General features: G+C 41.4%; 1 protein-coding gene across 7 annotated transcripts in view; it reads left to right on the top strand.

The window, feature by feature from the left end:
- The first annotated feature begins 9,640 nt into the window (after positions 1–9,640).
- Positions 9,641–22,408, top strand: part of LOC134866611 (sarcoplasmic reticulum histidine-rich calcium-binding protein-like) — an 18,972-nt gene continuing 6,204 nt past the window's right edge. For 5 of the 7 annotated variants that reach the window (XM_063886849.1, XM_063886848.1, XM_063886851.1 and 2 more), the window contains exons 1-4: positions 13,885–14,028; positions 17,150–18,310; positions 20,337–20,551; positions 21,719–21,931. In XM_063886849.1, coding sequence (XP_063742919.1) covers positions 13,897–14,028; positions 17,150–18,310; positions 20,337–20,551; positions 21,719–21,931 — 1,721 coding nt within the window. In that variant the 5' untranslated portion in view covers positions 13,885–13,896. Of the gene's footprint in view, positions 9,792–13,884; positions 14,033–17,149; positions 18,311–20,336; positions 20,552–21,718; positions 21,932–22,408 lie in introns of those variants that run through there. The other 2 variants (XM_063886853.1, XM_063886854.1) reach the window with 2 other exon arrangements.

Here is a 22,408-nt window from a genome sequence, read left to right as displayed (position 1 = left end):
GCAAATGATAAGACTGATTCAATAAAAGCATGGTAAAAGAGGGTCATGATGGATTTGTCAATGTGGAAACGGCTCAGTTTCCTCAAACAGAACAGGCGCTGATGCCCCTTCTTACACACAGCCTCACAGTTTGCTTGAAAAGTGAGTTTTGAGTCTATTTTCGTCCCCAGGTATTTATAAGACTGCACACATTGAATAGTTTGATCTTTGATTGATGTGATTTCTTGTGTCCGGATTGTTTTTCTAAAATCAATGAGCATGTCCTTTGTTTTGGCTATATTTAGTTGAAGGTGGGACGCCTTACACCATTCAACAAAGTCTCTGATGACTGGACCATGACCCGTTTCACTGTCTTGGAGCAGGCTAACAATTTCTGAGTCATCTGCATATTTAATTATGGTTCTGTTGTCCCACCTGCTCTGGCACATATTCGTGTACAGGATGTAAAGGAGAGGTGAGAGTACGCATCCTTGTGGGGAGCCAGTGGACGAGCAGACTTTGTCAGAGAGACTGCCATTTACTCTCACTCTTTGCGTTCTGTTTGTTAAAAAGTTAAGGATCCAGCCTACCAGGTTATTGCTCAGGTCAAACTGTTCTAGCAGCCTTGTGGTTAAAATATGGGGTTGGATTGTGTTAAAAGCAGAGTAAAAGTCAACAAATAAAAGTCTGGCATGGGAACCACTATTATCCAAATGCTTAAAAAGTAAATTAAGTAAAGTGACTGCGGCATCTTCCACGCCCCTACGGGGTCTATAAGCAAACTGCTGAGGGTCAAGTGAATGCTCCGTTTTCCTTAATATTTCAGACCTCACTAATTTCTCAAAAGTTTTCATTACAATTGATGTGAGTGCCACTGGTCTAAAGTCATTGAGGGTTTTGGGGGTGTTGGACTTGGGAACAGGGACAATCACAGCACCCTTCCAGACCTCAGGTACTAATTGTGCCTCTAAAGATTTGTTAAAAATATAATGGAAAGGAGGACTCAATTGTTTTGCACAGGTTTTGAGTATGCGCCCACAGATGTCGTCTGGACCATGAATTTTGTTAACTCTTATGGAGAGGAAGGCTTTGAGCACTTCTTTTTGTCCTATGTTAAAGTGTTCAGCGTCTATGAGCTGGTTACTCAAATTGTAGATGTCATTGCTAAAATCAAAAGTATTAAAACGATTGTAAAATTGGTTAAGAGAGCTGGCTAGCTCGGTGTCTGAGCTGAAACCATCTGGGGTGACTGGACTGCTGGTCTTTAAATTCTGGTTTTCATACTGTCCCAGGCTGATCCAAGTTTGTTTGTTGCCATCTTGGCCTCCAGTTTATTTTCATAGTCTCGTTTTGCTTTAAGAATTTCTACTTTTAGATAATACTTAGTAATTGTGTTACTCAAGAGTGTGTTACTTCACTTTAATGTTGATTTACTTGTATAAGAATGTATGAATCATAACAAACGGTGCGGGCAAAGCTTAGGGGAGCAGCAGGGTCAGTGCCGCTGCTAGCCATTTTGGTGCCCTAAGCATAATTCCTTCATGATGCCCTCCCCCCCCCCCAATAAAAAAACATTCGCGGAAAAGTTTAACTTTTTTATTACCAAACATATAAAACAATAGCAGCAGCAAACACACAGCAAAACAACAAACTTTTGACATTTGAAAGTGCAAACTTTCCTTCAGTAACTTTGAATAAATTACACTAAATAACATCAATAAGTACAATCAATAAAATCTTAAATAAAACAAAGATTTAGAGGACGAAAAGTCACAACTTTACTTACTTTGTAAACAGTAAGGCTTTGTAGAACAGCTAAAACACATTCAAGTAAAGTGCAAAAAAAGTGTTATCAAAATAAATCAAGGACATCCTTTTTGAGAGAGCATAATGCTTTTCTTTAACAATCAAGCATTTCTCTATAAAGACTCTATAGAGGAACACGTCTGCATTTCCTCGCTGCAAAGTCATTAATTAGGTCATCATAGGACAGCCTCTGAGCCACTTCACCATTAATGCTGATGACAGCAAGACCACTTAGACGTTCCTGCCCCATTGTTGAACGTAAGTAAGTTTTGATGAGCTTCAGTTTCGAAAAACTTCGCTCAGCAGAGGCAACTGTAACAGGGAGAGTCAATGCGATTCGAAGAGCAACCCAGAGATTTGGATACACCTCTTGAAGGCGATTCTCATGGAGAAATGAGAGCAACTCCAAGGCAGTTGTTTGTGGTGGCAGTTGAGGAAGGTTGATGATTTCCTGAACCATCTCAAGTCCATCAATATCTGAATTTCCTTTCTCAGTCAGTGTCTTCTGCACTTCGATGCAGTTTTTTTGCAGGTTCTCCTTGGACATTCCGTGCACTCTGCTGAAATCAAGCAGCACTCCAAATTTGTCTCTGACCTGGGTCATGGTCTCAAAACGCTCCTGCAGTGACATCAAAGCGGAGTCCACAACACTGTTGAAAAAGGATACCTCAAGCCTTTTGAGGGCATCACTGAAGGGCTCGTCTGCAGCCTCATATGCAAACTGCTTTCTTGTGTTCCTGAGCCTTTTCTCCTTGAGCTCTGGCTCTATGTTCATCGCCTCGCAAAGGTCCTTGGCAGTTGACACTGCCTGAGCAAACCCAGAGTGCCTGTATCTGGAGAGGGAGGTTTTGGCATTGTCAATGAGCCCGACGGCAATGTCAAGCTGCATTGAACTTGTCTGCAGGAGCTTGTTTACCTGGTTAGTGGTTGTAAGAATTTCACACCAGACAACAGAACAGATCAGAAATCTGAAAGAGGCCACTTCTTCTGCCAGGGCTTGAGCCTCTATTTTTGCAACAGAGTCATTGACAGTTTCCCTAGCCTCGATGAGCGCATTTTGGATTTCTTTGATTTGACTTCTGACAGCTGTGACACTCCTAAGCCTGCTCTCCCACCTCACATCACTCCATGATTTCACAGTTAGGTTGATGTGTTTTGTGAAGATGCTCCACCGCTTTGTAGCTCCTGAGAAGAAACAAAATAGCTTCTGCAAATAGCCAAAAAAGCCAGTGGCATCCCTGGATGACTTCGCAGCATCAGCTATGACAAGGTTCATAGAATGAGCTGCGCAAGGAACAAACAACGCCCTCGAATTCAACTGTAGCAGTCGGGCCTGAACTCCTTGCTTTTTCCCCTTCATGTTCGCACCATTGTCGTAGGCCTGTCCGCGGCAATCATCAAATGGAATGTCGAGTTCCTTTAATTTGTCTAAAAGGACAGTAGACAGGTTCAGGCCAGTTGTTTCAACCACCTCCATATAGAGGGACATTTGCTCCTTGTGGCTTATATCAGGTGTACAGTCAAGAATTATGGAGAAATATTTCGCTTCCTGAATCTGTGTGTGGATTGTTTGCAATGTTTTGTTGGAGACGATCTGGATCAGCTCATTTTGTGTCTGCTGACCAAGATAATGTGTTCGGGAGCTTTCATCGGTTATCTTGGTCAGGTGGTTCTCCATCACAGGATCAAAACTGCCTAAAAGTTCCACTTCTTTTAAGAAGTTGCCATTGTCTGGTTCATACAGACACTGTGAAGAGCCTCTAAATGACAAATTCCTTGAGGCAAGAGATAGGGTTATTTTCAGTAAGCGTTTGAGAACATCTCGCCACCTTCTTTTTTCTGCCTCCAGCAATGTCTGTTCCTGGTAGTCTATTGTCGTATTTGTCTGTAAACGTGTGTCCAGTTCTCTCCATTTAAACATGCACTGGGCATGGTCTGAGCTACATTCATGACTTATCAAATTATTGTTAATGTTGGACCAGTCACCGTTGCCCTCTGCAGTGAGCTTTATAGCTTTCAAACTGAAAAGCTTACACGCAAAACAGAATGCAGCATTGTTCTGTTTCGAGTAAACAAGCCAACTTCTCTTGACTTTCTCTCCATTTGAGAGCGTTTTGAAATGCAGGCTACTATGAAACGCCCTGCCATCTAGTCCCTTTGGAAAATTAAAATCTGATGGGACTCTAAATGGACCTCTTCGTACGATCTCAACACGATCCGCATCTAAAATCCGTAATGGCCAGAGAGCAGGATCAGTTGGAGAGGGCAAACCCGTTTCTACCTTGTCACCTTCTGACGGACTCTCAGTGACAGGACTTTCAGAGGTGGTGGTTATCTGCTGTGTATCTGTGGTGGTTGAGGGTGGTTGATCAGGGCTTAGTACTGTTGCGGGGTGTACAGACCTGCTTGCTGGCTGGGGTTGATTGGGTGAACTTGTCGATGGTTCTTCCTCATCTGTGTCCTCTTCTTGGCCTCGTGCTCCCGCTTGAACGTATTTCAGCATTGACCCTGCATTAATTTAGAAATACGAAGAAAAAAGATCAGTATAGAAAGAGACAAAATATTCAAATAAAGAATCTTATACCAAAAAAGAAAATAAAGATTTAAAACTGAAAGCATGCAACCAAGGAGCTCTCCCCCTTTATTACTTATATATCAACTATTTGATCAATCTTATCTAATCTAATATAAAAACATTATAGAATGAGTTGCAATATTGTACACAATTTAATAATAATGTTTGCTTTATATCATTCATAATGGATATTTTATATTTATATCTTAACAACAGGAATAAAAGGAATAAAAGCAAAATGATACACCTTACACAAGACTATTAAACTCTACATTTAATTGAATACAATATGGTTAGGAGGGCATTTTGTTTACTACAAAACGTTTTTCTATTTCACCGACAGATGTCGTCCATGCCTTTGCATGATATAAATGCAATCAAAACGCCAGTTAATTTAGTCATGTATCTTCTGTCACTCTCAGATATAGCTAAGCTAGCTGTAGCAGTAGCTACAGGCTTCACATTATCACGAACCCTTTTCTGTCCCATTGCACATAGAACACCTAACCTTATTTATGTGAGACTGTAGCCTATTTTGCTGAATTCTACCGAATGACAATCCTAAAGATGGCCGTGGGTTTATTATGCATTGGCATTGCAAACTCCAAAATAAAATATACTTTCTCAAATGCTATGTAAACTTTTCTAAATGCCTGGCTAAACACTATTAATTTCACGCCACACAGTGATAAATGGTCTGAAGCCAGAATTGTTAGCCTACCTAGTGCAATGACTGCTAACTGTTACTGAGAAAGTATTGGCCACCGTCACGTCAAAATAAACCATAAACTGTCTACTATTCAATATCTAAAGTAAAGTAACGGCTAACTGGCATCAGTTACTTGCAAAATGCAGTTATAATTTTTAACAGCAAAATCTCAATTTAGCTTGCGCCTAAGTTATAACACATATTTGAGTTTGCTAACATTAGCAATAACGTCAGCTAGTTCAAGGTGTATGCATAGGCTAAGCTTTACACTAGCTGCACATATTTCCCGTATTTAAGAAAGATTAAACGTGGACACTTACCTGCAAGTGATGCACGGGCATCATCTCGCTGTTTCCTCTTTTTTCTTTTTTCTGCTCCTGACTCCTGTTGCCTTTTCATTTCCAAAAATGTCGAGTAATCCAAAAGACCACTGACAGCAAGGGCACCCACAGGGCGCTTGGGACGCAGATTGTGCAGATTGTGTTTTCGTTTGTGTTTGTGTGAGTGGGGAGGGGAGGGGGGAGGGGAGAGGGGGGCACCATCGGTACCTTTGAGTAGTATGCCTAAAAAGTGCCTCATATTTCTATAGTCTACTGAAATAATTTCGGCCTTATAATTATTATGACGATTTTTCATTAGGCTATTTTTGGTGGTGCCCCCTCGACACTTGGTGCCCTACGCACAGCGCGTAATGCGCGTTATGGGAGCGGCGGCACTGAGCAGGGTGAATCCAGGTCAGACAGAGGACTCACCTACAAAGTCAGAGAGCAGCAAAGGTGGGGGCTGGAGGCAGTCGTGGACAGGGAGACAGAGAACAAAGAATAGAGGACAGGAACTGGTAAAAGGGGAGGAGGTGTGTTGCAAGGTCGTTATGCTCTGTCCACAGATGCTGTAGCGTTTGGTGTGCAGACCGGCTGCATGAGATGACACCGTGGGAGAGGCCGCAACAATCTTTGCACGCGGGAGACGGAAGGAGGAGCTGGAACAATGCCCAAAAGATCAACACTGCGCTAACTGTGTATTTTTGCAAAGATGTATAAAAACTGGGCTGATGGAAATACAGTCTGTCAGACTTGGTGCCCTGACACTCTCTGTTATGTGTAGGGACAGTGTGGCCCAGAGCGCTCTGTAACCTGTGTCTTATTGTTTTACTTTATTAAAGCTGATTGTGTTAAATTTAAGAAGAACGTTTCCTCGTCATTCAAAAGAACACGCGGAGCAGGTCCACGCTCCAACAATGCACAGTAGCTACAGTGTAGTTATTGCATTGAAAATCTTAGGTCCCGAACTCCTCCAACAATGCAGCATATTATAAAAAGACATAAGAAAAAATAAGAAAGATAATAAAAATAATACGAAAAATTTTGCAAAATGAAATAGTTAAAATTACAGTAAAATAGTGCAGGTATTTTGTTAGACCAGTTTATAAGTAGTGCAAATGAAGTATATACATGTCAGAATAAATAAACACAATAGGCTTAAATATACATGGAATGTTGAGTGACCACACTCTGAAAAGTAATTCAGGGGAACTTTTACCACCAATTAATTAGATGCTTGTTTGCAAAATAAACATTCTAATTTATTGATTTAGATCAATGTTTTAAGTTGCAAAAATTATTTTGATGAGTTGTGTTTACATAATAATGTTGGTACTTACATCAACTTAATATTGTGTGTAATTTAAACTCAAATTCATGAAAATGTCCGGTTTTCACTGTTTTTCATGGGACCATTAAGCGTGTACTTCAGTTGACTAGCGCTTTGCACAGACGTCTAAGGTACTTGGTTGCTTGACGTAATTCCCGAGAGGCTACCTTGTGGGCGGCTCTGCGACGCACACACGTGGGAGCAGAGCAGGCAGCGGAGCAGCATTGCACCGAAGCGAAAGTGCAGCTTCACAGATTAACTGCAAAAAAACAGAACCCCGTCTGTCTGTCTTGGCCTGGTCTTGGCCTGGTCTTGGTATTGGTCTCGGTCTTGGTCTAGGTCTGTCTTGGTCTTGGTCTTGGTCTCGATACTCCCCGGTCTTTGTAGTGTCTTGGTCTCGGTTGGCGGTCTCGTCTACATCACTAACGCAGACAAACGTATATTTACTTGACGCTAAAACAGTTGATGCAAAGATAGTAATTCTAGGCCGGTAAGTGTTTTGTTAAATTGGCCCATGTTTAAAAAAAAAAAAAAAAAAGGTTTGCTAAAACATTACAAGTTACGCCATGGTCATGGTGGGCAACCTCTGCCATGTCTTTACCAAGATTGTTTTTGTTCCTTCAAAACATGGGGTAGCCTTAGATCACATCTATCAAGAAATCACTCTCAGGAAACTCAGGAAAGAGTCAGACCTGCAGAAAGGCTCTCTTTCACTTGCCAGTGTTGCAATGCCAGCGCAATCTCCACAGAGAGAGAGCTTTTTGAACACCTTGGACGACATTTGAAAAAACACAAGACTGTCATCTGTGTTTTTAAGAACTGCAATTTCAGCAGTAACATTTATGGAACATTTGCCTTACACTGAAGCCGAAAGCATACTGTGAGAGATCTACCAAACCTCATTGAAAAAAATGGGTTTTGTTGTTTCTTAAACTGGAGAGCACTTTCAATGTATCTAACAGGTGTATTGATGAGGTTGTTGAAGAGTTACATTTTATTTCTCATTCAGCATCAGGTCCCATCATCGAAGACATTTTACAGTCCTGTTTGAGGAAGCACAATTGTGAAATTGATGAATCTGTTGTGTCAGACATGGTGACAGAGCTCTGTGAAGCCAACCCCTTTACTTCCACCCTGAGTAGTGGCGGTCCACTTTCTTCTGCCTACAAGAGAAGGGCTTATTTTAAGGAGCAGTTTGCTGTGGTGGAACCAGTAGACTATGTACTCAGTAGGGAGGAAGATAGAAGCTTCCAGTATGTCCTTATTCTGAAGTCATTGTTTCAGGTTTTGAGCCGGAAAGAGATCCAGGATTTGATCTTGCATGATGGAGAAGCTCAAAGTAATGGTGAAAGTCAGTACAGGGCATTTTCTGACATTTCCGGCATTTATTATAAAACAAATCAGTGGTTTTCTGGACAAGATTCTACCATTGCTATCATTCTCTATGTTGATGACTTTGAGATATGCAATCCTCTGGGCACATCAAGGAAAAAACACAAAGTCACAGCTGTGTACTGGGTGTTAGCTAATGTTCCTGCACTGCTCAGATCTTCGCTGACCTCCATCTTCTTAGCAATTCTCTGCAGGGCTGATGATGTGAAAATATTTGGTTACAGTACTATACTGGAGCCACTGCTCAAGGATCTTGTGAGTTTGGAAGAAGAGGGCCTGTATGTCCCAGCATTAGGCAAAAGAGTCAAAGGAACAGTGTTTAGTGTTGTGTCTAAAATGCTACCAATTATTAAGTAAGCGTTAATTCAAAATACCTTTAATTGTAGCGGAAATGCTAATTCCCCTAACTCAATGTAGTGTGTTGGCTGAACATAATATCATTAGAAATTGTCGTAACTCAAAAAGGATTGACGCAAAATGTTGCGTTAATTTATTTTTGTTGAGCCAAAGCATTTAAAAATAAATAATGTTAAGGATATTTTTGGGGGGATTTTTGCCTTTAATCGGATAGGACAGTGGAGAGTGACAGGAAAGTGGGAGAGAGAGTCGCGGTGGGATCCGGAAAGGACCACGGGTCGGGAATCGAACCCGGGTTGCAGGCGTACGGTGCAGGTGCCCCAGCCAGTTGCGCCACGGCCGGGGCCAGCTTTTGTCTTTAGAGTGCAAGTATAGGATTCTATGTACATGTACAAAGAGTTAAATATACAATAACAGGATGTAAGATTAAATATTGTACCTTGAGGTTCAATTAAAAACTGTTTATTCTGCTCATAATTACTAAGATAACAAATTACATAAATAATGCGATGCAACCAGATAAATGTTTTGTGTTATGGAGGCACAGAGCTCAGACGTTTAGCAGTCTTATGGCTTATCGAATGAAACTGTCTCGGACTCTGGTGGTTTTAGTCCTGATGCTGCAGTACTGCCTTTCCTGGTTCTTACTTTTCAATAGCATTACTAGTTTGCCTGTTTTTTAATAAGACGCAAAGCGTGACAAGTTTCCTGAGGCTTATGTCCACAGTTGTTATCTTTCAATTTTTTGGATAAACATACTTAATCATGACATCCCATTATACATCAGTGTATTACATAACATTCTTAACCCAAGATAACATCGCATGTAATCAGAATGACATCACCAACAGCAGAATTGTTAGGCCTCAAATAGAACTTAGCATCGCTGCAAAGACATCACACAATATCACGATGATGCAACAACGCTCGCAGCTAGACAATGAGCGCTTGGGAGATTATCAAATGGGGTTTCTACGTCACAAAAACAACACACTAATCCTCTCAAAGGTTGGATAAGACGGTCACAGATGACAGATGTGCTTATTGCTCTGTGTGTGTGCGGGAATTTTGTATATCCGTCCTTTCATAAGTGTGTCGAGGGAGGGGCTGAACATGTGTGTGGCGCAAATGTCCCTAAAGCTGCTGTTTTCTGATTGGCTGCTGCCCACACACTCTTAATATGCACCCTGCTGGCACTGAGAGAGAGAAAAAAGGAAGAGAGCGGGTGATGTAAAGGGAAAGACTAAACATAGGAATAAAAACAGAACATCTATGATTTTCACACCACTGTAACCAGTTGACATCACACCACTGGAATAGCAGGTAAGATATAACGCTCCCTGTGTTTGCAATGCTTTTGTTTGGCTTGAAAGTTTTTCTGAGGCCTTTGAAACCCACTGACAGGACAAGGAACAGATAACTGCTACATGAGATGGTTTTGTATGTTCTTCCTACATTTGACAACAGATTCAAATTGAGTTAAAGAACTCTAATATTGGATTTTATGCTGATAGAAATAAGCGTGTAATCTATTCATTATAGAAAAGTCTTTAGCATTTACTCCTCCAACAGACTGCTTTTGAATTTAACATCACTTGTCAAGGTTTGGTGCTCAGTTGAAACTTCATTCTCGTGATTTATTGCTGTGCTAATGTTCCAAACAATACTTGAATGTCTTCGGTATGGAGGCCGACAGATGCAAGCATACGGTACGGTGGCCAAAAACATTTACATGAGGAAAAACCATCCTGACATCTGAAGTTTGTTTTGGCCACGTTTGCACCTGACAGCCACCGTACTCTGTAATACACAGATATTAAACGTCGGTTAGAGGAGACTAGCAGCCTTAAATGTTACTACAAATGTAAGTAATATTTCTAATTGAATCGCTTTTGCTATATTTATGCATGACGCCATAATGTTATGTGCAAATACAAATTTCACATTAAATGATACAAAGCTCCGTAACGTTTCGAGAAACAACTGTGTTTGATCCATGTGTGTTTATGATCCCTACAGTATGTGAAAAAACCTCTCCTTTTACATGTTTAACAAAAGTCACGCATCGTTCTGCCCCATGGCTGCATTGATCAGCGTGTGTGTGGAATTCCGGAAACACTGCACACAGACTGTTTCAGTGTGTGTGTGTGTGTGTGTGTGTGTGTGAGTTTGTGTGTGTGTGTGTGTGTGTGTGTGTGTGTATGTGTGTGTGTGTGTATGTGTGTGTGTGTGTGTGTGTGTGTGTGTGTGTGTGTGTGTGTGTGTGTGTGTGTGTGTGTGTGTGTGTGTGTGTGTATGTGTGTGTGCGCAGGCTGCACAGTGTCAACTAGCTGTGACCTTGTTTATTACGAACTTGTCGAGAGGAACCCATGTAATGATTTACACTGTAGGAAAAATCCACAGCAATGGAATTACAATAAGCCTGTTTTGACATCACAAACGGTTACACTCCTGTAGAGGACTCTTTCTTAACAAGGGAATCTGATCCAGTCAGGGACCCCTGATGGGTGACGAATGGAGGTAAAATACAAGAGAGTGGATTCTCCAAGAGAGTGGATCCCTCAAAGAAATGATCAGATTTGAGGATAGCTGGCCACGGCATCCTTCTCAATTCATAAAGTTGTACTCGTTATTTATTCAGGGACTTCCTTATGTTTGTATTCATCCCACGCTGAACGATAAGTCAAATGCTAGTAAGGCTGCACATTAGCATGACTAAGGTTTGGTTAATGGCTGCTGATTACAAAAGAAAAGTTTGAAGCTGAAGTTAATTTTGTGCATCACATGTTCTGAGTGGCCAAAGTGATGCCTGCACGTCACTTATTTTGTAGTACGTGTCCCATAAGTACAAGTCACACAACAATACTGTATATTAAATGGAATATATAGAATTATACAAACAGACCAAAGTTGGCAGTTTAGCTTGGGGAAAAACGGAAATAAAAAGTATATCATTCAATGTTGTTATGCAAATAGCTTATTGGGCTTTTTTTATCAACTAAGATTTATTAGAAAACGTTTTTCGACTTTAATTGACTGAATATATTAGAAAAATGTGGCTTATTAACACTGAAATAACAACAACAACAACAATGATTACTATGTAATACCTGTTGACATATAAGAAGTACAATATAAGAAAAGCACAAGGTTCAGGTGTGGGCCATATTCCATTATACTTTTTGAATTTGCTGCAGGCCGCAGTTGGTCCCTGGGACATAGTTTGGACACCCCTGGTGTAGAACAAGCTAAGGCTGAACACCCTCTTGTCAGTTAATAAAGAAGCATACAAACAGATATCATCGAAAAGGCCTTTTTCACATCATAGCAGGCCAGTGCAACAAACAGCCTGCATAATGGCTGTGTAGCTGGGCCCACTGGCAAGGCTTGATGGGACACTACCAGAAGCCATCAGTAGTGCTATCAGGTTAGAAGGATGCAAAACCAGAATTATTATTTGTATCTCCCAACCCCTAAATAGTGTATGTGGTCTATCAGGACAATACACACACAAGGGTTGTACTTACTTTAATGGGTTAAGAGCAGATTTTCCCCAAGTTTAAAGTCATTAAATCAAAAGTTCAATGATGATTTCCTCTGTGAAGGTCAGGTCTGGTGTCTGACTCCCCCAGGGAAGGCAGACTCACTCATCAGTCTTTCTGTCTGTGTCCCTCCCTCTAATCTGCAGGCCTTATCTAGGGTTTGTGTGTGTGTGTGTGTGTGTGTGTGTGTGTGTGTGTGTGTGTGTGTGTGTGTGTGTGTGTGTGTGTGTGTGTGTGTGTGTGTGTGAGAGAGAGAGAGAGAGTGTGTGAAAGAGAGAGAGAGAGAGAGAGACAGACAGACAGACAGACAGACAGACAGACAGACAGACAGACAGACAGACAGACAGACAGACAGACAGACAGACAGACAGACAGACAGACAGACAGACAGAGCTAGGTAAGGTTTATGTGTCTTCCACACACACACAAACACACACACACACACACACACACACACACACACACACACACACACACACACACACACACACACACACACACACACACACACACACACGACATAACAGTCTGTCAGTCAATACAAAGGACCTCAAATCAAACTTCATAATTGAATTAGATCATCACTTCTGTTGCGAGTTCAATAATGAAACCAGCTTCACACGCAAATTCTGCTCATCAGGAGCTAAGAGTGTTGTCTCAGCTAAAAGTTCATTTTTGCCTCCATAGAAACAAAATCAAATGAAACCATTGTGTCGAAACAGATTGATGAATTAGGTGATGTGTGGGGCTCTCAACAGGCTGCCATATTGATGTGATGCCTGGTAAACTGCACCCAGGGCTATAAGGGGAAAAAGCACAAAAACTAACACATCAATGAAACCTTGCTGAGTTATACTGGGAAATAGACCATGGTATGCTAATTTGCTCTTGTTTACCCTCAGATAGCAAGGGATTGTAAAAAATCTTCCTTTGTTGGGTAATATTCTTTCACATCCAGTGAAACACTGAATTTAGTGAACTTTACATACCTGTGTGGTGCCGGAATGGTTCCAAAAACCCGGAAAGCAGTTAGCATGTTATCAGTTCTTGTTACATTGTCGCAAAGTCAATGGTATTTTGAACGTTTTGCAAAATAAATCTACCAGTATATTTATGCTTCCCTCGTTTCCATGTTAGTATGAAAGAATAAAATGTAATCCTACCGAACTGTGTTTAGTTGTATTTGTTATTTATAGGAGTGTTTGTTACAGCCAGCGCCAAAACATTGCATACCAACCATGTTTTAAAGCTTAAAGTGTGAAGTAGGCTACTTCGCTGGCTATACAGGTTAATTGAATAAATTGGGTTCGCTTATACCCTCCAAAGATGGACGACGTGTCGTTGTTGAGGACGTTGTATTTACACTTTGAAACTCATACAGGTGTCTATGTGAATCCTCAGTAGCATAAACGAGTGTTTACCACATCTTATTTTCTACGTCAAAATCCAACGGACTAAACCCATCGGTTTTTGTCGATAGGGGCCTTGCAATGGCAACTTTCATGTCGGACTACAACAATACGTCATCTCTTTATCACTTTGTCGAGATGGTTATCTTTTACAGTGTTGGGGGGGGGGGGGGGGGGGCGGTTCATGGCCGGATGCAGCCCGCGCGTGCAGCAGTAGAGGGAGGAGAGTGAGAGAAAAAGAGAGAGAGATGTACAATATTCTGCCAATACAGATTTATCTCTTCTGCTCTAATTCATCGGGAACATAAAACACTGCGGGTCGATACATCCCTTCCTGTGTTCTCTCTCTCCACACACTCAACACACACACACACACACACACACACACACACACACACACACACACACACACACACACACACACACACACACACACACACACACACACACACACACACGCAAACATCTGCTGCTTGTATGCGTCCCTCCTCGCGCCAGCGGGTGGCCGCCTGGCTGCTCGCACTGCCGTCAGGGAGAGGTGGAGAGGAGTGCGCGCGCCGCGGCCGCCTGGAGATGATCTCGTTCTGGTTGCTGTGCTGGAAGCTGTTGGTAGGTAAATAGACAAACCAGCGACATACGTCAGCAGCGTCTACTTGATGATAAACAGCCAACACGTTTCCCGGGGTGCGATACTCATGGTGCGGGGACGTTTTGGTAGCCTTTGCGCGAGGTGTATGCGCGAGGTTTTGGATTAGCTCGAGCTACCATCAAAGCCCGGTTCGCTTGGCTTCTGTTTGTGCGATTATCTGTCACGATGTTGGTGTTTTGCCCGATTTTAGGATGCTGTCTTATGTAACACATTTGACTCATTGCTCAGGAGAATTTATTATCATCAGAATATTACACTGAAATAATATGTATGATTGAATACAACAGAACAGGGAATTGTTGAATGCTGATTGATGAGGCTACACATTCCTCATCATCCGCACATGATATCTAAAGCTGCTCTGTAATCCTCCTACACACACACACACACACACACACACACACACACACACACACACACACACACACACACACACACACACACACACACACACACACACACACACACACACACACACACACACACTTACAGATGTGCCTCCAGCTATTAATGGGGGCAAAATAGAGGCTTGAAATGAATTAACATAAACTGAAGTTTTTATATAGTGTCTTTCAAATAATTTTGTTTGAAATACTAATAAAAGTTGTGAAATTGGACAGAGGTTAGACAGATGATCCATAAGGTCATGGGTAAGGTCCCGGCAGTGATCTGGAGCGTGGATTAGAGTGGAGAGCTCTCAAATGTGTTGTGACTTCTCTGAAGAATTAAAAGATCTGGCTGTACTAAGAATACATTTATTTAATGACTGCAGAAGAATCTATGCACTGTCATTAAATCTTCTTCATGAAGGCTTATGAAAGCCCAGTTGCTGAGGCTTTTATCTAATCGATTTCAGAAAGCGTTCCACTCGCTGCTGATGTTTGATTGATGGAGAGATCATAGTGCAATGAACTTTGGATAAAGCTTGTTCCGAGAAAAGGCCTTGAAAGCCCGGCCAGATCAAGTGTCAAAGATGTGTGTTGGAGAGAAACTCCCTGTGGGGGGAACACAGGGATGTTAGCCTTTGCAGGAAACGGAAAAACCCAAAAAGCAAAATAAGGGCCGCTTTAGGCAAGCAAGGATGAAACGAAATGTTGGTCAATTCATATTTTAGTTGGTAAACTTCTGTCTCATTAGATTGATTAAATGTGCATCACGCGGCCCAGTCAGGAGCATTTATGTAACTGAACATTGTGATTACTCGGATCTTTCTCCTCACATTGGGACTTAACTAAAAAAGAACTGAATATAGCACCTGCCTTCCTTTTGCTGTTACCATGGCAACAATTCTCCTCTGTCACCAGCACATGCCTGGAACAACAGACCATAATATTCTGCTAACCCACTCACAGCCAACGCAATGCCACCATGGTAACAATATGAAGGCATGAGTTGAGTACACAGTACTAATCCCCTGCTGTGGAATGGTTACAGTTCAGTGTCTCTATATGTGCTTATAAGTGTGTGTGTGTGTGTGTGTGTGTGTGTGTGTGTGTGTGTGTGTGTGTGTGTGTGTGTGTGTGTGTGTGTGTGTGTATGTGTGTGTGTGTGTGTGTGTGCGTGCGTGCGTGCGCGTGTGTGTGTGTGTGTGTGTGTGTGTGTCTGTGCGCATCTAACTAAAGATCGTCAAAGTGGATGCTTGTCTTTTTCTAAGGCATTCTTTGCTATTTTAGTATTCACAAATCAAACACATAAAGCAAAAGAATGGTTCAGCAGTGTGTCTGATTAAATCGCTCTCATATCAAAATGTGCCAGAGAAAATAAAAATAGCGTAAAAAATGGCATTGGGTGTAATGGGATTCCATTTCCTCGAGATTCATTCCTTAGTCATAATTAAGACTTTTTTAGATAATTTAAGTATGACGTTTTTATTTTGTATTCAAACATGTTTACTTTAGACGATTGATAAATCCCAATTATGAGATATTTAATGAAAGTTTATTTTATTTTAAAAAAGTGGATTAAGGTGAATCAAATGAATCTTGATCTTATCATTTTCATTATATTTATGAAATCATTTTATTGTAAAAAGTTTGTCTGACTAGGTCTTAATGTTACCTTAGTGTCTAGTTGTGACTAATTTGACCTTTTTTAGACATTGCTTTTACCTTGTTTCATAACTCCGGAAGTCGAGGAAGTACTCAGACTTTTTGTTTAAGTAGAATGAGGAATATTAAATTGTAAAAATACACTTTTACAATTAACAAGTCTTGCATTCAAAATCTAGTAAATAAAAATACAAAAGTATTGGAATCAAATTTTAATCAAAATACAAAAAGTAAAGGTATTTATGATACGCTATGGCCCTTTCAGAATCATATTTATTAAATTAAATACATTTTAATTATTGATGCTGGTTATTTTAACCTATTATAATATGTTAATGTTTATTTATTAGCTTATTTGCATTTTTAATGAGCTAATAATCTAAGGCTAAAACTAAGGTAACTAAAGCAGTCAGATAATGTAGTGGAGTAAAACATTCCAATTTTGTCTTCTGAAATGCTGAATATTAAAAGATAGTACAATTACCTGAAAATTATACTTAAAGAGGCCCTATTATGCCTTAATGCAAAGTGACATCACCATGTAACAATAATGCTTCTATTGGCTGGTGCTGGATGACCAATCCAAATAGAGCCAGCCAATCGGAGCAGACTGGGCTCTGGTTTCAGACAGAGGGTGGAAGGAGGTGCTGCAGCACAGGCAGTATGATCATCTTTAAATACAATACGAGTAAAAGGAATGTGTTACATTTCATCACTGCAGTATTCTGAGTAAATAACTCAAAATCTTGACTTTTTGATTACATCATTTTGTCAACATTGTATACATTTAGAAATCATCTTGTAAATCTCCTTGAGGCAAATTAGTATTTTGCAATAATGCGCTATATAAATACAATTTGATTGCTTAATTTTATTTTTAAAATGTGTATGTTTTATTTTTTCTGACAGTTATGGACTTCCATAAAAAACTAACCAAGAATATCCAGAAGAATAATACAATTGTAAAAATGATTAGTATTCACAAATGTATCAAATAACGAGGTCACTAATTACATTTTATTTGTGTTCACAGAGAGCATCAGCTGGGCTAAGGAGGACGACAGCTGAGCTAACAGATGGTAACCAAGACGACGGTAGCTCCAGCAATAATAACCCTGTGAACGACTCTCTCACTCCTACACAGCCAACAAGTGCAGATACCATGGAGATCAGCTCCTCACCGCCACTCACAGACATGGAGAGAGAAAACATGGCTAGCTGGCACAGCCAGGAAGCGCTCCATGGGGGGCAGCAGCCAATCACAGATGAGCAGGACGAGGAAGAGGCTGCAGAGAAAGCAAATGGAAAAAGAGATGAAGATGAAGAGTGTGATTACCTTGTTTTTGAGATAGGAGAGCAGAAGGCATGGCGCAAAGGAGATGGAGATGAAGGAGGACAAGACACTGAGAGAAAAGGAGAGGAGGAAGGATATGAAGGAAGAGGTGATGCAGAAGGAAAGGAAGAAGGGACAGGAGAAATAGAGAGAGAAGATGGAGGAAGAGGAGACACAGAGAGGGATGATGGAGGAAGAGGAGACACAGAGAGGGATGATGGAGCAAGAGGAGACACAGTGAGGGATGATGGAGGAAGAGGAGGCACAGAGAGGGATGATGGAGGAAGAGGAGACACAGTGAGGGATGATGGAGGAAGAGGAGGCACAGAGAGGGATGATGGAGGAAGAGGAGACACAGAGCGGGATGATGGAGGAAGAGGAGACACAGAGAGGGAAGATGGCGGAAGAGGAGACGCGGTTGAGATGAAGGACGATGCTCTGTCAGAGCTCCTCTTCTTCAGTACTTCACCATCAGAGCCCCTGACGGTCACCGTTGATCTGTTAGACACCTGGGGTCACGACCCCGACCACAGAGATGACCTTAGCGACAGTCACCTTAGCGACTGCCTCCAAGCTGAGCTGGCTGTTGTGTACTCGGACAGCGACGCAGGGGAGGACCAATGGGCTGGCTCTGCGCCTTGTGATGTCACTAACCAGGAAGAAGCCAATGGAGAGGTTCATGATGGAGAAAGCATGGAAGAGGAGAAAGTGTATGAGGCAGAAGTAGAGAGTGTAACAGAGGTGCAGAGAGAGGAGGAAGAGGAGGAGAGGAGGAACGATGATGGGAGGTCAGGGAGAGATGTTTTCATGCGCACTCCTTCTGTCAGCTCCACTGCCAGCTCCATAGACCCTGACAGGAAGGTAAGGCATGCCGTCTTTTATCCAACTTGCAGCACAAACTTCCTCTCCCCCCCCCCATCATCGATGAATGATATTTTATTCGCTCTGTATTATAGGCAAGGTGTTTACATCCCTGTTTTCGAGAGTGAGATTGGGAGAGGGGGATTTTTACTTGGAACCACAGCCAGATGCTGTGTATTACCTTACCTAACCTACGGTGGCCGCTCGGTGCTACAACGGCCCAAAACACTTCATCAGTATCAGGAAAAACGCACTGCACTTTCAGAACCGATGCAAATACAGAAATGTGCTAAAACACGTGCAAATGAAAAAATATCTTCACCAACTTGACAAAACATACGGAGCGTTTACTAAAAGCGCTGCATAAACAAAACACTGTTTTGCAACACGTTTGCACCTGTCAGTCACCGTACAAAGCTCCTCACTCCAACACTTAAATAGGACTTTAGTGACCCCCTCACCCTCCCACTCTTTGACAGAGTGAACTCCGTCTGTAGTCACTAACAACTGAATGAGGCCCCTTCTTTAAGATGTTAAAAGAGCAGCATGTTTGCGCTTAACTTCCCTCTCTTCGACAGAATGAGGAGCTGTCCTAACTTTTCATAATTATACTTTTGTATAAGAACATTTAGAAAATAAATAAATGAAATAATGATAAGTTTGATGCATTCTTTTTCTGTAAACATCTTCTTGTTATTTGATGTTTATTACCTGCTTGGTTATTTGTTACATGTCGACCAGTTGCTGGACTAAACACAGATATATTTAATCTTAATTGAAAAAATAAATTACAATGTAACCTTCAAATTGTTGACATCTTCATATCTTGGAACGTAACATTCACACTTTGCCTGCTTTATATTTTGTTAAGTTCAATAGTGTTTACTTGTCTGACAGTTTATAGATCATTTATCTTCATACTCAACTGTATACACTGCCCGGCCCAAAAAAAGGTCATTAGCCTGTGGGGGCAGTGCTATGATCTGGGGTTGCTGCAGTTGGTCTGGTCTAGGTTCAGCAACGTGCTCAAAGAATGAGGTCAGCTGACTACCTGAATATACTGAAGGACCAGGTTATTCCATCAATGGACTTTTTCTTCCCTGATGGCACGGGCATGTTCCAAGATGACAATGCCAGGATCCATCGGGCTCAAACTGTGAAAGAGTGGTTCAGGGAGCATGAGACATCATTTTCACACATGGATTGGCCCCCACAGAGTCCAGACCTGAACCTGATTGAGAATCTTTGGGATGTGCTGGAGAAGACTTTGCGCAGTGGTCTGAACCTCCCGTAATCAGTACAAGATCTTGGCGAACATTTTGTGACATTGCAGAAGCTTGTGGAAACGATGCCACAGCAAATGCGTGCTGTAATCAAAGCTAAAGGCGGTCCAACGAATATTAGAGTGTGACCTTTTTTTTGGCCAGGCAGTGTATCTTTTCTCTAATGCCAGTTTATTTTTATTTTTAATTCTATTTTTTCTTTTGTCTACATTTTAGCAATGTTTATTTCTTCTTTTTATTTCTAATGCCTTGAATTGTATTATGCTGCTGCAACACAAAAAAATCCCAGTTTGGGATTAATAAAGTAATTCTTATCTTATTTTATCAACAATAATGCTGGTTGAGTCAGGATTAATGCAAACTTCCCGTTGGATGGTTTAATAACCTAATGCATCTTCCAACTACTTGGTTTTGAATGGCGAACATGCTAACCTGTCAGCAAAGAAGAATCTAACGAAGGAAGCTGTTGACAGACCATATGGTAGATGGACTGCATTTAATCTGTGTACCAGTCTGTGAGCCTTCCAAGCGCTGGTGCCTACTGATGAGGAGAGACAGAGCGTGTTGTTACTGTAGAGATAGCATCATCAGAATATGTGAATCCTCCAAATCTGACCCAGACATTCGGCTCCAGAGGTCTAAGTCTTGTAGCACATCTGAAAAATATTTGGCTCTCTGATTTAATAGTAATAATGCCTGAATATCCTCCTGTGTTTTACTCTCATCTTGAACCTCCCCTTCAGGTTCCTGCAGACTTCTGTGTCCGGATGGAGAGCCACAGTGAACATGTCTCCAACGAGCACGTGGACTTCCTGTTGGCCCGGCAACAGTGGAGGAACATGGAGAAAGAGGTCAAAGGTCAGCCCATTCCCAAACCAGGGCTCAGAGCTCAGGGGAGCTTCCAGGGCACCCACTCTTCATTGTACCCCCCCACCCGCAGCCCCCGACTTAAACACAGGTGAGAAATGCTAGCTTATAGCTGTTTTGGAAAACACAGATAGCGCACAAAAAGGACACCAACTTGGTAATAACCTGTCAATCACAAGGTAAAACATACCCCTATTGTTTATTTAATATAAATAGGAACATCATTTACCAAATGAAAGGAAGACTTATAAAAGGAGAGGGAAACCTTACACTCGTTAGGAAAGCGTTTGCTAAGCTAAGTGCAGCTAAGTGTTGCCTCCTGCTGGACGTTATAGAGAATGCAGGTTTAAAGTTCCTCTGCATTGGCTTTGCTTTTCAGACCCTCAGGTTACTACTTTGAGGAGAGGAATCCTCTCAAGTCATCCCCAAATCAATACAATGTAGGCTGCAGATTAGCAACAACATCAGCAAGTAACAATTGTGAATGAGATGTGATCTTGACCCCTAACATAGCACTGTAACTTTTATTCATGTATCTTATACCTGTGTTATTCATGTTTTATGTTATAGTTTCAGGGAAACTTAAAAGTACAGGTAATACATTTTGGTTCAACGAGGAATCCTAAAAAGTCCTAGAAACACAAGGTAAACTTAACTAAATGTGTAAGAGGAACAGCTTCAGGGAAACTTAAAAGCACCATGGGATCAGGTTGGAGCAAGAAGACTAGCAGTGAAACAGAAAAGTGTGTTTTATCTGGAGAGGACAGAAGTCAGCTCTGACAACACCTCTGTAAAATCAAAAGATGAAGTTTTATTCATGTATATTGTACCTGTTATGTTTATTTTATTGTCTTTGCTTTTTAATGACAGTTTTTAAATGCCTTTTTATAATGTGTTTCTGCTGCACTATTTCTTAATGCTCTTAATGTCTTTCATTTTTATAAAGCACTTTGAATTGCCTTGTGTTGGAAGGTGCTATATAAATAAACTTACCTTGTCTTATAACAACTCACAAATCAGGTTATTCTTTACCCTACATCTAAAAAACCGAGTATTTTCTTTGAATACTGATCACTAAGTGTTACATTCTAAACAGTAGCCTGATTTCCATTAAGAGCTGGAATACGCTGACAGAACAAATGAGATGCGGTCAGATTCAGTGGGGAAATATTTTTCACCTGAACCTTAATCAGTGGCAATTGTGTTTTATTTGACCATCATCTTAACCTAAGCTGTGTTTTCTCCTGTCCTGTCAAAGGGAGATCCATCCAACCCCAGTGCCCAGGGAGGCCCCACTGGCCCACACACTGTCCCCCAGTTCAGAGGACTCGGGCCTGGACGACGTGTCGTACCGTAGCCCGATGGAGGAGCCGGAGAGCGCTGTGGAGAGAGAGATCAGACTGACTCTGGAGAGAGAGGAGAGGCACCGCAGGGAGAGGGGAGTGATCACACAGGGCCTCGCTATACTCAGGTAACTCAGCTATACTCAGCTTCAAGCTGAGGTGCTACACTGCACAACCCCACACAGCAGCATTGTGCAGTCTTTCTGGTGCAGTAAGAAGAGTGTGTGTGTGTGTGTGGGGGGGGGATTTCGATTTGGTTTTGACTATTCTTTGTTTACCTAAAGCATTATAACAGGTAAGCCACATATCAGAAACAGAGCCCAGGTTTAGCGACATAAATAGTACGATATTTGTACTTAAATGTTTACAGTATGTTGCTGTCTTCACTTGTAAAGGTGTGTTAGAAAGGAAAACTACTTAAACTGAATCGGATAATAAATCAAAAATAGAAGAAGAAGAAGAAAAAGAAGAAGAAGGAGATAGAAGGAACCCTTAATAGTCGCAGAGGGGAAATTTACATTCTTTTGGAGCAGTGGGCTGCCATATGTACGGTGCCTGGGTAAATGTAGGGAACGGTGTCTTGCCACTAATGCCCCATATATTGT

Source organism: Eleginops maclovinus, chromosome 6, assembly GCF_036324505.1.
Source record: "Eleginops maclovinus isolate JMC-PN-2008 ecotype Puerto Natales chromosome 6, JC_Emac_rtc_rv5, whole genome shotgun sequence".
NCBI lineage: Eukaryota > Metazoa > Chordata > Actinopteri > Perciformes > Eleginopidae > Eleginops > Eleginops maclovinus.
The sequence above is the reverse complement of the archived record's forward strand: the minus strand, read 5'-3'. Positions and strand labels throughout refer to the sequence as shown.